The 18,453-nt window shown below is 38.3% G+C and overlaps 1 protein-coding gene across 1 annotated transcript in view; it reads left to right on the forward strand.

Annotated features, from left to right (window-relative positions):
• The window catches only part of SYN2 (synapsin II), a 180,985-nt gene that overhangs the window by 150,748 nt on the left and 11,784 nt on the right, over positions 1–18,453 (forward strand). The window contains exon 10 of the mRNA XM_074151484.1: positions 6,224–6,373. Within this exon, the coding sequence (XP_074007585.1) occupies positions 6,224–6,373 (150 nt within the window). The remainder of the gene's footprint in view (positions 1–6,223; positions 6,374–18,453) is intronic.

An 18,453-nucleotide genomic window follows, 5' to 3' on the forward strand; every position in this document is an offset into this window, starting at 1 on the left:
CACTTCTTGCAAACTCTTTAGGTGTTCCTTCATATTCTTCTTGTTCCTCAGCATCCTGACAAACACCTTTTTCTTCCACTGTATCAACAGAGTTCTTTACCTCTATACCCCTATAACTGAATTCGTTAATATATTGCTTTATATGTGGGCTTCATGGGATAGAAAAAATTCAGTTTATTCAATGAACTCTTCTGGGCCTTTTTTATATTTTGGAAGTAATAGATTTAATCCACTGAAATTTTCCAGACACCATTCCAGAAATAATGACATCAGATGTTCTTTTAGACGGAAAAGTAAATGAAGTGTATCTAGTGATATAATTAATGAAGGGAGTGAATTTGTTTTGCTAGGACACTAGTTTTTCATTTGAATGGAGCAACAATTATTGACCCGCGTGAATAACATGAATATTTTGGTTTCTATCCTAACAATAATTGTTCACTAATGTTCTCACATAATATTTGTTTACTGTATTGATTGTCAAAATAGCTGTAACTTTTTTAATTAGCAACAATAGCACTTCTTATATGTGACCATCTTGATGTTTTCTTTTGTTCATAATGAACCATACTTTATTAATAGGGGGTAAATACAGGTAAAATTCATTGTGATGTTAACTAATTGTTATTTTATTGATCAAACTAATCTCTTCCACATAATCTCTTCAAAGTGCTTGAATTTTTCTCTGCATTTTCTATATATTTTTACACTTTTTAAAATGTACTATGTTTGCATGAGTTGCAATGTACAAATTCAGCTTCATGCATTGATTTTGATAGGACGTAGAAATCATTCGCTTGGTTTGTTTTCATTCCAGCTCAAAACCAGACCATATAAATTTGTCTGTAGGCACTGGATCCTTCATCTAGGAATGCTTGATTCACTTTCCCAGCTGGTCTTACTTTTTCTGCAAATGTTGTTACTCACCCACTTCAGGAGGGACTGTAAAAGTTTCCTAGCAGTCACCGCTGATTTTCTGCTGTGCTATCCCCTACCGACTTCTCAGGTGTGGTTACATTTCCAATTACAAATTATTCCTGCATCTGCTATAGAGACCTCAGGGAAAGCCCCGTGATTACTTCATATCCAGTCACTCCCTTACTTCTCAGAAATCACACCATCTCTTCTTACCTCCCATTCAGTCTTAAGTGACCTCCTCAAGCTATTAGTTTTCCTTAATGTCAGTTACTTTCTCCATACTCAGAACTCTGAAATTAAAATCTGTATCAGCCTCTGCCTTTACAGTCAAAATTTTCACCACAGTTGGAGACATCCAGGTCCCACAAAAACAACACAGAAGAACAGGACATAACAGCAACAGCACAATCCAGCTTCTCTTATTCACAGACCAAAGTAAATGTTTTTTCTCAGTCCTCACACTCTCGATCATGGAACCTGCAAAATTACCCTGATCAGCAATGAAATTAGTTTCTCCTCCCTCTACACTTACCAATTATCATATCTTCTCTTGTCATTCATAGGTCTTTTCCCATATGAAATCCATGTATCATTATTCTGTCAGACTCCTTGGGCACTTCTTGCAAACTCTCTAGGTGTTCCTTCATATTCTTCTTGTTCCTCAGCATCCTGACAAACACCTTTTTCTTCCACTGTATCAACAGAGTTCTTTACATCTGCCCTTCCTTTAACCCCCACAGCTCTGTCTTTCCCAGCACCATTTGGGCTGGGTCTTCATAAAGAAAGAGATCTTTCTTCACCCTTTGGTGGGAAACATACTGTGTAATGGAGAACCGTGTTTGGGCAGCGGCAATCAGATTAGTTTCTCCTCCAAACATGATGATCCCTTTGCAATTACTGATACCCTATAGTGGCACTGGCTCCTTCATTAATCGCATCCCATTTTCTTTCATATTCAAAAGAATTAAAGAGCATTTCTCTTCTCTTTCTTGCCAGTCTCAGTCTTGCAGCCCGAATTTCAAATATTTGCCTTATCCACACTAGCAGTGGAGGGCACAGACTAATTCACTGAAAGGTCAGTGTTCCTTTTTATTGCAGTATTGGGTTGACTTAAACATGCAGAAACAGTAGTTTCTGTTACTACTGCTAATAAATACACTCAGCCTTTTATAGCTTAATATAAAGATGAGTTAAGTGCATTTCAGAATATGGTTTCTGGGTGATAAAAGAAATTCATCGCATAGAATTGGTTACCGAAATACAAGTAAATTAAAGATAGAAGCACTACGAACTCAGTGACCATAATTCATAGTGAGCCATGTTTTTACTGGCATCTGCAAAAGTAGCATATTTGACTTTATGAATTACAGATGTCTTTTTTCTATGAAATCCTCTTAGTGGGAAACTCCAACATTTTAAATAGCTGAACTAGGTACTGAAAAAAAAGCCTGGCTGTGTTTAAATGATATTTTAAAACTAGTACAGGCTGTAAATAGACTATTTATAAACAGGACGCTTTGTGTATGTTTAAACTTTGTCAAGTCCTCTAAAGTGGGGAAGGTGCCAGCATGACATTCCTGTTAGTCATTCACAGGTTTTAAAAACTGTTACTGTTACCCAAAATATTTTTAATTCTTAAGATACATCTATACAAAGCATTACTGATTTCTGATAACTGTCATTGATTATTTTACTAGGAAGGAAAATAGACTGGGTTCTCTTAAAGAAAAAAAAAAGACAACAAAACCCACCCTGTTTTCACCTTGATCTTAGCTTCTTTGCCAAGGAATAGGAAAAGTGCTGTCTTAGTAGTTAAATTCTGTCTGTGAGAGTCCCAGCAGCGGTACCGGAGCGGGAAGCGGAGGCTCTTTGTAGCAGCCACGTGCAGGGCTGGGTGTCAGCGCTGTGCTCCAGACACTTTCGCCATTCCCTCTCGGGAATGTCAGTGGAACGAGCCCCTTCAGCCTCCTGCCACCTCTGATTTCTGCCCACCCACATCGCCTCGCAAGGCCAATCGGTTATTAAACTGAACAGTGTCCTGCAATTGAACCACTTTTAAGCCTTGGAAATTTTTTACTCAGCTATTTTGTGCCATTTCACTTTGGGATCAGTAGTTTTCTTGATAATCTGATGCCTTACTTTCTCTTTTTCCCACTTCGGCTACTGGTTTTGTACTTCAGGAAAGCACCAGAACACATTATTGCTTATCATCATTCAAGACTTGGCATCTGACTCACTACTTCTTCAGTGTTAGGTTCACCATATCCTTGGCCAACGATAGTTGTTCAAGTGTGGCAATAAACAAAAGGGTTTTTAGCAACATCAAAACCTGTCCAAGTGACTAAAGGTTGTCAAGGGCAAATGGCTATGGGTCTTAATGTCACATCTGTTTGAATTTGCCTAAAAATTGGGCACTAGGGCAGTGAGTAGGGCAGCTATGCTTGAAAATACTGTCCTCAAGAAATGTAAAATCTTCTCTACTGAAGTGGCCGTGAAGTTTCAAGCGACACGTCAAGGCTTCTTTTTTTATCCTTAGACATAGAACTACACTTTTCCCACATGTTCTAATAAACAACATGGCAGTATCTCCTAAAGAAAGTTTATATGTAAACTTGCAGTTATAGAAGTATTTAAAAATAGAAATTCAGTCAGAAACCCGGTATTGCAGATTTTAATCCTGTCTAATCCTGTGGCAGGTTCTTATTTTAGGCAATTTGTTTCAGTCATTCTGAATAATTTTTTAAATGTAAGTGGATGGTAAACAAAGTGAGGTTTTCTTTGCGTGCTTGTGAAACAACTGTTGCTTCTGTTATTGGGCAAAAGGGGGGTTAATATGCACCTGATAGTGAGAGGGGCAATATTTTCAAAAATAACTGTCATTAATGCCTGCCCTCTAGGGGGGCACATTTTTAGACCGCAGACATAACTCCCTCTCTGAAAATCAGATGTTTTGCAGCAGACAAACAAAAACCTAGTGTCTTTCACACTGACATCAAGAGCTCCTAACGTTCAGTCATTATTAACACTAAGTCCTGGCCAAAGTATCTGGCAGGTACAGTTGTCTCCTCCGTCCAGGCATTATGCATATTACTCTTGCAAGAAAAAGCTCATGATGAAGTGAAGTGGATCTTTAAGCGCTGCAACAATTTTAATACCAATAACTCAGTGGAAATCAATACTAAATCCACAAAAATTTTGTATTTCAAGAACCACACAACCAGCAAGTTGCAACATTTTACCCATTCAGAAATAGCGACTCATATTGGTTCAATACTTTTCTCTCAATTAATTAAAAACATTGGTTATGTTCCACTTAAAAATATTTTTATTAGAAAATATGGTAAATTTTATAGAAACTTTCTGTGTAATTATTAAGCATTTCTGCAGTACTGTTGATGAGGCCCAAGAATGAAAAATCATTCATTCATTTCTTAGGAAACATTTGCTCTGGACTTCAGTTATTATTTAATTGTTTACTTTCAGGTTATTTTAAAGCCTTTTAGCTGTGAGGACGCTTAGAGGAGACATCCTACATCTGAAAATCCCAGAAAAAGTGTTGCCAACATCTTGGTTGTGAATACGCAATGCCAGTGCCTCTTATAAGTGAACAAACATAAGAATAATGCAAATGCTTTTGGCCTTCCAACTAATCTCATTATTAGAACAAGGTAGTCTTTTTCAGCCTTGGGAAGAATTTCTGTAGCACTTATATTTTGAGAATCCTCAAGTTTAGGTAATATTATTTACAGCGCAGCTCATTCCCAACTACTGTGCAAGATGAAGGATTACATTCCAGTGTTAGAATGAACATGCGTGTTCTTTTAAATCCAAATGTCCTTAAATACTCAATTTGTGTGTTTGACTACACAAGCTGGGTAACTAACAAAAACAGCTCAAGGAAACAGCCAACGGCAGAATGTCCACCTGAAGAGATGGAAGTCGACCTCTCCAGCCAAACCAGCCCTGCCTTCCCACAGCACAGCTCTCTTCTAGTCCTTTCGCTAGAGACTGGATAGGAGTGAGGGCAGTTTAAGGTGTTTCTCTGGTCATTAACACTTACAGTTTCCTGTGGCAGCAGGAGTCCTCCAGCGCCCTTTTGATTCTGTTGAACCTTTTCAGTCTTGTTCCAATACTCTGCAATAGAGAAGGAACCTCAGAAGCCAAAGAGATACAGGAAGGTACACTTCTGGAAGTACTAACACACTCCCATAAAATTCCCTGATCCTTCTGCAGTTGTACAAAACCCCTGAGGATCCCTTACTAATGTTTCTTTCCTTCTTCATGGCTTATTACTGTGTCTAGGGCATTATTTCCCTGCACTAGTGAGAAATCTTGTGTGAGATTTGGCAGCTGGACAGCTTTTCACAGGCTAAAAGTTATATGGACACAGCTCAGTTTGTACAAAGAATCTAACTGGGTCAGATATAATGACATCCATACAGTGTATTACTGCCAATGTAGTCTAACTGCTTCATCCCTGACAGGCTTTTATTAATTAATAATACTATTGTTTGTATTACAGTCACTTGTGATCCATACCTATGAGAAACACCAGAATGCAGGGCTGCAGGTGACACGACTTCACCTTTTTCTGAATAGCCTTGGTGCATATTGAAGTAGGATTGCAGTTTTTCAAAGATTAATTAAATCCTTTTATTGTTGAAATAAGAATGTCCAGTGCCATTATGAATAATAATTGGGGTTATTATGTTACACTTTTATTTCCTCTGAAACAAACACAGATGCGCCAAAAGTAGATACGCTGTAGAAATAACAAGTATTCTGTAGAAATAACAAATGCTTATAACCCACTGAAGTGACTGAATTCAATATTATTTTTAGTCGTCTGAATAGCTGAGTTAAATATTTGCTGACCACCGTTAACCTGCCACATTTAGAATGGAAATGCACACGTTTTTATTTGCCTCTCTGATATTCTGCTTTCTTTGTAGAAATTCTTACTCCTTTTTTGCATCAGCTGCACTGCGGCCACACTGCTTTTCAAGAGAGGGTATCAATGATAAGAAGGTCTTATTTAAAGTTTTCCATTAATCAATAAGGATCCAGCCTTCCCTCACAGAAATCCAACAAATAGCTAGGAAGCTGAAGTTGTAGTTTGCATTTCCCTGTTCTAATTCAGCTGATGAACGTGGTACGAGCCGTGAGATGAGAAGATCTTCAGAAATGTAGCTTAGACAGAAGTGCAGAGAATCCTGTTAGATTTCCAGCAGGCCATTCTGCACGGATGTGGAGTAAGTTTACTTTGGTGCCATATCAGTAGCTGATGTATTGTTTTATTTTACAGGTGATGGATTGTGCGATGCCTCTGATCGGTGAGCATCAGACTGAAGACAGGCAACATATAACTGAGCTAGTCGTAAGCAAAATGAACCAAATGTTGTCCAAAACTCCTATACCATCTCCTCAGAGACCCACTGCCACTCAGCAGCCTCAGGTAGGAAACTTTGGGTTGTAAAATAGAGACTCTTATTCTACAATTTTAAGCTCAAAATTTTCCTCAAAGAATTTGGCTGGAAAATTATGCAGGCATACCCTGAACTACAAGAATTCAAGAACTTATCAACATGTTTTATAAGTTTTTCATATTTAAATGAGATTATCTACAGATATAAATGAGTAGTCCAAGTGTTGGTGTGGTTCTACCAGTAGACTGATAACTGTGGATTCAGTGGATCGTATTGTTTCCTTTCAGTTGCGTCTGTATAAAATATTATGGAAATAAGAAGCACTGTCATGGACAATCTTTGCCCCGAGGATGTCAGAAAGAATACTAAGACAGTAGTTCTTGTTGTTTTTGTGAGAAATGAATTACATGAAAATCTTTTTTTCTGTGCTGCAATTCACAAAAATACCTTTCAGATCTGGGAAACTCCTGAAATATGTTTAGTGTACTAGAAAACTTGTGTCAAATGGATGCATTTCACTTATTTCATCTTACATGGCCTGATTGTTAAAGTGTGGGGACACAGAATTCTGCCTTTGGCCTTGCTGCCTTTCAGACTTTGGAAATCATCTTTGTGCTTCCATTTCCATGCTTACAAAATGTGAAGTTTATTTCATTTATCCTTTAAATAACTTCTGAGAGTGTGATATTTTTGTAAAAGTCTCTTAAGAACGTAAAAGTTTTGCCTCTAAATTGGAGAGATGTCGATTTGATGGGTGGACTATTAGATGGATAAGGAATTGGCCAGATAGTCACATCCGGAGACAACGGCTCAATGTCCAAATGGAAACCAGTAACAAGTGGTGTCCCTAAAGGGTATGTACTGAGACCCAGCAAGTTTGCGGGTAACACCAAGCTGAGCGGTGCAGTCAGGAAGCCAGAGGGAAGGGATGCCATCCAGAGGGACCTGGGTGGCAGGGTCCTGCGCTTGGGTCACGGCAGTCCCTCAGTCTCAGTACAGACCGAGTAATGAGCTGATTGAGAGCAGCCCTGCAGAGAGGAATTGGGGATACTGGTGGATGGAAGATTGGATATGAGCCAGCACTGTATGCTCGCAGACCAGAAAGCCAGCCGTTTCCTGGGCTGCATGAAAGGAATCATGGCCAGCACGTATGAGAGACGATTCTCCTCCTCTACTCATCTCTGGTGAGACCTTACCTGGAGTACTGCGTCCATTTCTGGGGTCCCCAGTACAAGACAGACATGGGCCTGTTAGAGCAGGTCCAGAGGAGGGCCACGGAAATAATCAAAGAGTTGGAACACCTCTCCTATGAGGACAGGCTGAGAGAGTTGGGGTTGTTCAGCCTGGAGAAGAGAAGGCTCCAGGGAGACCGTAAGGCCTTTCAATACTTAAAGTGGGCTTATAAGAAAGATGGGGACAAACTTTTTACCAAGGCCTGTAGTGACAGGACAAGGGGTTTTAGAGTGAAAGAGGGGAGATTTACATTGGATATAAGGAAGAAAATTTTTATGATGAGGGTAGTAAGACACTGGCTCAGGTTGTCCAGAGAAGCTGTGGCTGCGTTGTCACTGGAAGTGTTCAAGGCCAGGTTGGACGGGGCTTTGAGCAGCCTGGTCTAGTGGGAGGTGTCCCTGCCCAGGGCAGGGGGTGGGACTAGACGACCCTTAAAAGGCCTGTTCTAACCCAAAACATTCTACAATTCTAAGATTCTTTGAAAAGTACTACGTAAATACTAAATGGCATCTTTTACGACTTCATAGCTGGGCAGCAGGTCTGATCAAGAGCAACAGTATCAGCTACAACTTTCATGTGCTTCTGTTGATGTCCTGAAGGAACAGACCATGACAATACATTCTGACATAAACTGTGAGGTACTGTCTTACTACCCTGCACCAGCCCAGCTCCATGGTAATCAGTAAAGCAACAGAATAAGCCAAACTATAATACAGGAATTACCAAGCCTAAATCAAGAATCTATTTTTACTCTCAGTAGGCTCCACACCAGGTAAACAATTTGAAAACAATTTTGTGGCATACCTCAGACAGACTAGTTCTTGAGGCAGAATGACTAATTTGTTCTTCAAATATATCATCATGCTTTAAGTTATAAAAATACACCATCCCACATAAAAAAGTGGTGTGGCTTCTATTTATATTCCATCCACTTGAAGCTAAGCACAAAATTGTTTCAACCACGGAACCACATACAATGGAGAAGTTTCCATCCAACATGACTCAAGTCCATTGTAAAGGGCACTGAAAAAGAAAGACAAGGAGTGGAAAAAAAATAAGTCACCTTATGCCTTATGTTTTTTCTAGGACTATAAGTTAGCCATATATTATAATGAAGCAAAGAGTCAAATTTCGAGTTGCCCAGAGCTTACAAGTCAACCTAAATAAAATTCTAAAACCATAATAGACATTATTGTAACATTAATAGATTCACAGCCATTTAGAGTCATTTCATATCTCATATCTGGGGGGAAAAAATGTAAGGTCTTGGACAGGCACGCTTCCCTGGATTGTAAAGAAGACAAGGGTGGAGGAATGTTTATGGTTATGAGTGTCATCCCAAAGAAACTGGTTATGTATTGTATGTAAATAAAGTTTTTACTCATTTCCAAAGAAAAACTACCTGTGTTAAGTCCAGAATGAAAACAGGACACAAGGAAGATTTTAAGAAAGTTCCTGAATTCCTCAGTCATTGCTGTCACTCATCATGTCCATGAAAAGGTTTTTTTCCTCTTAAACAAAAAAAGCTTTGGATGAATCCAAGGATAATATTTGCTGGGTAGCTGCTGAACTTCTGTTGGATTTCTGCTTAGTTTAGGCTACTGAAGAATTCAGCCTTTGCTCATGGCAACAGGATGTTATTCAACATTAATCTTCTTTTCCTTATCCTATCCTTAAGTTATGGATTGCAGTTGACCAAAACCAGAGATACCTCTTCAGAATATTTGCAATATTTGTTACTTTTCCTCTCAGTTAATCAGACTCTGCTTTCTTAAAATTTGCCTTATCTTATTATTCACCAGTTTAGGACAGACAAAAGGGATGTGAATTCCTACAGAAGGTACTATTTGCAAATACCCATTAATCTTCCCAGCTTTAAAGGAAAATCATGGAATAGATCTATAGTATTTCAAACAGATATCTCCTCACGTGTAGTCAATTTTTAGCTAGGTTGTTTTCCTAAGAATGAAATCAGCCTGTTAAAACAAGCTGTCTCTTTCATCTTTGAACAGTCTTCTCCTTTTCTAATCTGAGAAATTATTTCCTAATCTTGAGAAATACAATCCATTTATTTGTGGGGCAGGGGGATACTGCATATTTCTGCAGGTCACATAAAATGCAAAGCCAGTAATTATCTCAAATCAACTATGTGCATATGTATGTGTGGTCTTAGAAACCAAAGTGGTACAAATATCAAAGGGTAATTTGTGTGTTTTGCTACTTCTGCTTTTAAATGAACAGTTTACAGTCAATAGTACAGCTAGAGATGTGCCATGTTTTGAATTCCCTTACCATTTGCATGGGGTTTTAAAAATTATATCTAATCCACCCACTACTGTGGCATTGGATACATTGTACATAAAAGAATGCTTCCATTTATAAATGCCTGCAGTGGTCAGTACTATTCCAATTAACTATCCATCAGAAAACCAATCAATGATTAGGAAAATAAGCCTTTGTTTAGAGCTGTGCAGCCAAATCTTGATGGAAACGACTGGCCTTGCAATATGTCCTGAAGGCCAACAAAGTGCTCTCTGTCAGAGTGCCAGAAGGAGCAAATTCCAAAGGCAAGGACCTCAAAGAACTGTCCTGCTTGTGTTGAAACCTCAGAGCTGCAGATCCTGTGATTCTTAAACAGCTGAAATCTATAATCTGAGATATCAAAGAATCATAGAATCATTATGGTTGGAATATAGAATGGTTTGGGTTGGAAGAATCCTTGAAGGTCATCGAGTTCCAATCCCTCTGCCCTGGGCAGGAACACCTTTCAGATATACTGAGAATTTTTAAATATATATTTTGTATATTACATATTGATTTATTTATCTATAAACACTTGCACAGGCTCTATAACAAGTTCTACTGGTACACAGAATGGCAGAGAATCTGTGCAGGAGAAAAGCTGCAGTTTGTGTGTTGCAGTTCACTGCAAACCTTTGACAGCGTGATCGAACCATATTGGGATAGAAAGTATTCTTGGTTACAGGATTCAAAGCTTGCCAGTTTTCCTCTTACCAGCTACTTTACAAGTCTTCCCACTACAAAGAAAAGCAAGAGTCCCTGGACTCGGAGAAGTTCTATCTGATAGACCTACCTATGGTCAAAAAACTCTTCCCAAAAATTAAGTTGTTTCTATTTACTTTAAAAACATGACAGTTTGTTTTAATCACAACCATGATGAAAATATATTATAGTACTTTATCTAGAATATGATTTTAATAGAAGTTTTCCATGAGACAAACCTGCTCTACTTGTGGGCAATAAAATGATGGAAATCTAAATTTCCATCTTTTGTAACCTCTTTGAATGCTTTGGACAGATCTTTTGAGAAGCTTTTTTTCAAATCTCTCCTAAAAACCAAACCAGTAGGTTAATCTATCCAGTGGAGTGTTCTAGCCTGTGGAATCACTTCTCTCTGTCTCCGTCTCTTGATAGGAAAGATCACTGCTGAAACTCCTGCTGGTGGGATGTGCAAAACTCTGCAGGTGGTTGCTCAGTGCAGGCTATTTTATGCTTGTTTCTGTAGCAGAATTTGTATGTAAAACAATAATAAGAAAAACATCTATTCAAAGCTGCATATTAAGTCATGATACGAATTGTGATGAAGTAAATCCTGTGTAGAATAATACATTGTGCATGAGTATTACCATAAAATGCAAATTATGACAGTCATGTTAGCAGTTGAAACTAAGGAAAATCATATTAGGAAAATGATATTTCAGTCTAGCTCTGTTAAGACCATGTTGTGTTATCCACAAAAGAACAAAGAATTTATTACCCTTAATAGAAGGAAGAAATCTGTGCACCAGAGACACAATATCCATAAACAACATAACATCACAAAGAGCACAGAAGTCCCAGCTGTATCCTGGTTCTGTTTGATTTAAAAGAAATGAGTAGCACACCAGTAATAAATCAGTGAAGGATGCAGAAGTAAAAAGGACAGTACTGTAATTATTTTGAGTGTAGAGTAGCAGAACCTGAAGTGTTTCATTTCTTAAGACACTTTTCTAAAATGTTTTAATACGTTCTTCACTCTTCACCCACAGGGAGGCTCAGCACAATTACATTAAGCTCAGTAGAGACTGGGTCAAGGAGCCCTTACCTTCAGCTATTTAGAGATCTGGTTTAGTTTATTTCCATTTTTCCTATTTTCCTCTTTATCTTATTCATTCTTCATTCCTTGACCCCGTATATGATTTGACTAGAGCCAAGCAGTTTTCTCCAGTTTTATTTTTCTATGTTCAGAGAGAAAATTGAACCAAATGTGAATAGTGTAAATAACAAAAAGTGTCTCCAGAGAGAAAAGCAAACCATTATCAAATTACCTGTTCTTGGCCTTCCATAAGAGTAGTCACAGTTCTATTACATCCCATCTGTTGGATTTACTTTTTTTTTTTAAAGCAAACTGCTTATGATGAGCAGCAATTTGTTTCAAATCACTGAAGCTTTTAGGATGGCCAGGCAATACAGTTACTTGATTTGATCTTAACTGAAGGGGAATGCACTTAATTGGGAAGGATCCCATCATGGAGTTATACGGAAATGTAGAGTTCAGTATTAGGCTGCTTATTAGGAGAAGTGAACTCCTCTGCACTAAATTTGAGGGGTGGACCTTATCTCTCAATGACATTCTGCTTTCCACGGTCTCATAGAAGTTCACCTGAAGTGTAACCCTTGATTAGGGGAAGAGGAACAGGGCCATGACTTGTAGGTTTGCTGCAGCTTTGTATCGTCCTTCAGACCCCTCATTAACCAATTAACATCACCACCAAGAATTTTCTTTCTGTCACAGTCCCCTGGCACTTACTTGCAGGAACATATTTTTCTTCCTTATCTCTGGAAGGCAGGCCTGCCTAACAAATACACAAATTAAAAGACCACACTAAATCATTCTGCGTGAAAGAGGGTAAATGCAGAGTTTCAGTGTTAGTAGCTGAGAATCCTGCTGAACTGGAGCAAAGCAAATCACTCCCTGGTGTAATTAGATCTATACTAACTGACAGCAGGAGTCATTTAAGAACAGCTTGCCTTAAGAAGGTTGGTAAATGATCCCTAAAACTGTATGTGCTGCGTTTCTTTCTCTTAGGAAGACGTTTAAATAGGGGATAAATGGCAGCTATGGCATCGTATGACCATAAAGCTGATGTACTCAGATTTGTGGAATAACATCTGATGGAAGCCCAGCTCCTAAATAAACTCAAGAGATTAGCCTGACTTTCTCTCTGCTCAGGGCAAAGGAGCACAGAGACCCCAGAGGAAGTGTGGACAGGATTTTAGTATATAACTCCTTGTTTATCTTTCCGAACTCTTAGATCGGGTTGCTCTATATGAACAGAGCAATAAAGCTTGTCAATAAACAAGCACCAGATCTGTGTAGATATTAATTGAGCACCTTCTGTAGTCTGCATTAGCAATCAATGAGGTTTTTTTCTGGTTAGTGTTTACCTCTGAAAGTTCTGTATGCACTTTGACAGCCACTAATGATTACAAACAACATCTAAGTAGCTATTCTGTACCACTTACACCTTTCGTCTGCCTGGAAGTTCTTTTAAATCGTAGCCCCTAGTAAGCAAATGACTTTTCATATTAAAATGTTTACTGAGTTACTGTTCTAACGTAAAGGAAAATTAGTCAGGCATGAGCAAGATGCTTTCCTAAAAATATTGGCAGAGCATCTAAAACATTGTTATAAAAACCCGTGAGGAACAGTGAAAAATATTGCTGGGGCATGTAAACATCACAGAAGAGGAAAGACAGTGCCTTTCAAGGGTTATGGAAGTCAAAAGCCAGTCTTAAAACTGTCGTGTTAAAACGATTTTTACAAGTCATTTTGGAAATGCTGAAGGTATTGCCCTCTTTTCCCGCAGTGAGTGGTGGTTCTCTGAATCACAGCGACATCTTGTGGCTTCTTCTCTTGGGGGTAACCGATTTTGAGAGTTGTGTTACTTGGTATTATGACATATTAGAGAAGCTGTATTACCTTAAACAAGAAATTGGGTATACATTTTACAAATATGAAATGCTCCTTATTCTAAAATTTCTCACAATGCTATTGTAAGGTATTTATTTCATTTATTTTCATTATTTTAATATGGAATATATTTTAATGTGCTGCCTTAATGGGTATTTATATATAAGTGTGTATATATACACAAACAATGTTAGGCTGTGAATATTTGGAAGAGGAGATGCGTATTTTAATCAAAGGGGGTTTTAAGCTTTTAGTTATGTTTGTGAAAATATAAGCAAAACAGCTGTTACCCTTTTAGATCTTAATATAAAAGTATGGAATTAAGAAAAGGAGAAGAAAAACATGTATGGACCCTGAGCTGACCACATCCTGGTAAAAGGCTACATTTGAGGCAGCAAAATTTACGTCAGCCAAGTTTATTTCTCACAAGTATAAAATGATAACACATTTTTTTCTACACCGAGGATGTTTTGTCCATCTTTGAATAAGAAACCTATTCAGGGCAGAGACTGTGGTCTCCATATAAGTGACAGAGACCACAACAGAGGCAGAGACGCAGACTTTAACTGCTGGACAAAGGATATCCATGTATTTAAAATAGTTACTATTTCATTATGCAAAGCTTGTTTTATTTTAAGCATTTAAACTTCACATTCAGGTATTGTAATAGTTTTTTTAAAAGTCCATGCAGGAAAATAAATCCTAAGATTTTTAATATTGACTAATTAAAAAACAGTGGGACAAAACATGCAAATGTTGAGCAGAGATTTTACTAACAAATTGATCATGAAAGTTAAGATAACCTATTTTAAAATACTTACTGAGATCCTGTACCAGTAGATGGAGTTATTACTAAGGGAGGTATGTGTGTATCGCTCAATGGTGTTGCTTGTTTAGACTTACTGGTGAATAGAAGTAGCAGGTAAATAGTTTGCTGGATATTCGCTAGTGATAAATGTCTACAGAAATGCTTTTAGTGGTTAGCTGTGAATGTACCCATTAAATGAGGATGATTAAATCAAAACACTAATAAGTGCTTATCTTTCTTAGCTTCTTTTGAAATGATGTGCCAACAACTAAACAAGTGTGCCTTTACAGTGTGCTTTTTAAGGGGATTCGCTGATGTTTAGACTATAGGAGAGAATTCACTAAAGGGTGTATATTAAAAATTTTTAGTTATTTGGTCAACATTTCTACTGACATCAACAGAAATTTGTCCAAATGAAAGAAAAGCTTTCAGGATGCAGCCTAACATTTTTTTTAATTTCTGAATACTCTATGTTGAATGCTCATCACCAGCAGTGTACCTGGAAAAATACATGATCCCTGCAGACAAGCCGAGCAAACGCTTGGTAAGAGAAAGAGTTGCTCATGAAAATACTCCTTAGAAGAGCCCAAAGGAAGAAGCCCCACAGGCAACCAGACAGAGTCGAGCTGCAGGACCAAGATGACTTTGTCTGTAGGATATAGTGCTTTAGCCTCAGTGCTAATAATTTTATAATGCAGAAGGTGAAAAAATGCTAGCTAAAACTGAAAAATGTAACAGGCATTACTAGTTAATATATACTTTTGCCCGTTTATTTTAAACATAACAACAATACTGTTCTCTTTTGGTCTTCATTCACACACACAAAAATATGCTTTTGTTAACTTTTTTATTATCTTCTGCCAGATGATCTTCTGATCATCTCACAATCTGCCAACTGTATTGGCAGAAGCAGACACCATCTCTGAGAATTCTGAAACTCCATGGTGACTACCCTCAAGAACAATGAAAACATTCAATTTTTAAGTAATCATGAGCCCACCACTGTAGAGTAGCCTATATGTTCTTGGTAGATGTCTGTGAGAAATAGCTTCCTCGTACCACAGGCATTTTGAGGGAGATTTCAAATACTGTCCTCATTCCCTTAAAGAGCAAAACCCAGCCTTTGCAAAATTAAAACAAGGAAAACAGTAATCCCATCATTGTAGAACAGGCAATAGCTGCCACATACACAAATAGAAGTGGAACATCTAAGTTAGATCTCTCTGTTTTGTCTTAGTGCTATAATTACTATCATATAACATCCTTTTGATTTTTTATTTTATCTTATTTTTCATCTATTTTTACTCTCTGATTTTGTTTATTTAAGCCGAACCTAATAGAAGTATCTTTGTTTTGGAGGCTTTTCCGTGGTCTCCTTTCTTTTCCCTGCTGTGATGGGTGTTTCCCCTCTACTTTTTTTGTTATCATTCTCTGTCTCCACTTGACTTTTGTATTTGATTTCTCTGACCTTTAAATCATAACCTGTTAAGCAAAGCTATTTGGCTTTACTCCATGTTTAACTTGCAAGGATTCTGTCCCTCTCCCCAGCAGTCATTGCCACAGTTTATTTTGAATAAGGACCATGTGCTAAATATGCATTAAAATTTTTAAACAAGGGTAAGCACCAAGAGAAATTACAGAAAAATCCAAAACAGAGCAGCTCATTTTGAAATACTCTTGAGTTCTCCGTGGAAAAAAGAAGCAACCTTCCTCCTCCACCACAACTTCAGTGGTGGACCAGTGCTCCATCTGGCCAGCTGCCAGTAGAGCAAGCTTGTCTTCAGCTGCTTACAGATTATTCTCTGGTATCTCAGCTCCTAGAAGAGACTGAGGGAGCTTGTCAGAGCTTAGACCAGCCACCAGCACCTCCTCTGTGTTGCTCTGTCCTTGTGCTGCACCAGGAGAAGCAAGAAAAGCATGTGCAACCATTGACAGGTCTTATGCTCTGGTCATACACGAGAGTTTTGAATTTTGCTATTGTTCGGGTGGAGCTCAAGTGTTTTGCTTAGCGCACAACCTCCTTTCCATGCCTCCTCCCACTCCACCATTCTGTAACACTGATACAATACTGTTAAGATAAAACATGGCTTATAAGACTGGACTTGAGTTAGCTCCATCCTCTTCTTTCCAGACTCTCTTGTTTAAAGCATAAACTTCAATTCTGAATGAATCCAGTAATGATGGATCTTTGTGGCTCAAGATGAAGTTCTGCAGATCTTAATTTCTTCCTGTTCATGAACCTGCCATCCCATATTTTTTAAAAAATCTGCTTTTTATTTAAAGACTGGAGGAACAGATACAGCGTAGCATCAGCCAGGGTCAAAGCCCCCGAGTTTAAGGCTCAAAACCTTCCCTATACCTTCAAACAAGAGCATAGGATTTTGACACTATCAAGCCCCAGAAGCTATCTTATGCTCTATGTATATAGAGGGATCTATGTACACTGAAAAAGGTGTAAGGAAGTTTAACTTTCCAGTAACTGGACAGTCTTCTAGATATGTTGTAGGACTTTAACTTGCCTGTCTGTCTGTCCGTCAGCTCTTTCTCTGGTACATACAAGCATGGATACACATTTTTATCTCAGCTGCTTTAGCACACAGGGGGAGCTCTCTCCTATCACATACTCCACATTCCTTCCTTGTCTACGGGGAGCAGTTTTTTCACTGGAAAGAACTGCCTGAAAGCTGCTGTGCAACTGCATGCTTTTAATGGTCCCTTTTCAAAAATGCAAGTTGAAATCTGGCTTCTTTATGCAAGAGCTGCAATAAAATAAGTCTGCATCCTTCTCTATTAGCAGTAGTGATCAGCTATGGAAGGGACCATCTAGCTTCAACAAGCAATGCTAGTTAAGAAATTCTTTTTCCCTAGTAAGTTGACATCCTACTTTTTCTCTAGAAACCTCATCTCTTTGGGGGGTAGGATTATTTTTGTTGAGCAGAATAAGAGAAAATTGGGCTGGAATGGACAATAGGAGGTCACCTGTTTCAATATCTCAGGGAAACTACTGGAGTGTGCCTGTTAACAGCAGTGAGACCGTACTAGGGTACTCATTTTTAAGACTGCATGTAAAAATATTCAAGAAAGAAAGTATTCTCTAGGAAGTAATTAGTTATTTAGCAATGGAAAACAGTCTATAAAATCTAAGTTAGCATACTTTTTGATGTTTAAAAAAAAAGAGCCTTTTTCAGTGCATTTTGTAAATACTATTTCAAGTAAAATTATGCTGTATAGCTTGTTTTCGGCTCTTAGCAGTCATTTCCCTTCCCATTCAGAGGAGGATATTAATGGGTTTTGCAGGGGTAGTTTGGAAAGTTGGTTGAGCAATAACAAAAGCTCCTTTAAATTTTTGAATTCTTTATCATAACTTGAACATGAAGAAACTCTGGGCTGGTATCAGTTTTTCTGAGAGTCTCTTTTCCATACGGATTTCCTCAGTGGAGAAGGGCAAGATTGAACAGTGCCACTCCAAAAAAACCTGTAAAAAGCAGGAGCCGGCTCTCCTCTAGCTGCTCCCTTTGCACTAGACAAAGGTGGCTCTTTTTAATGTGCACCTTGCTGCACCTCCCCGTTATAACTGTAACTAGGCTTGTTTCACTGCCTTTCTCAGTCCAATATATAAGACAATAAATAGCAAAACCTTTGTAGGCCTGTTCAGCACCACTGGCAGCACAGTGAGGCAGATACATCCCCTATGCCAGTCACCCAGAATCGGGTAAGGTCTGAACCAGCAAGGGGTCAGCGTCCCTGCCATGCTCACTGCACGTTAGATGTGTAAGGCAGGAAGCAAAAAGGAGCTAAGGACTTTCTTATTTTTGGATTCTCCATATCAGAAAGCCACTTCAGGATCTCACTGGTTTGCTAAATTATACAATATGTGCTTATTTCCAGCCCAGTTTTATTCAGTTTATACCCATTTTTTTTCTTGGTTTGCATTGTCTTTAGTTTAGCTTGTTTTCTGCCTAGTTCTTTATTGGTCCAATATATTTTAAAAAAGCAACTGTACTGTGTTCAGGCCTTCATTTTACTAAACTAAGCAAGACATGTTCTTCCAAATGCTGTAGGTACAGACTCTTCCATCTCCCTGGTCAGTTTAA

Source organism: Numenius arquata, chromosome 8 (genome assembly GCF_964106895.1).
Source record: "Numenius arquata chromosome 8, bNumArq3.hap1.1, whole genome shotgun sequence".
NCBI lineage: Eukaryota > Metazoa > Chordata > Aves > Charadriiformes > Scolopacidae > Numenius > Numenius arquata.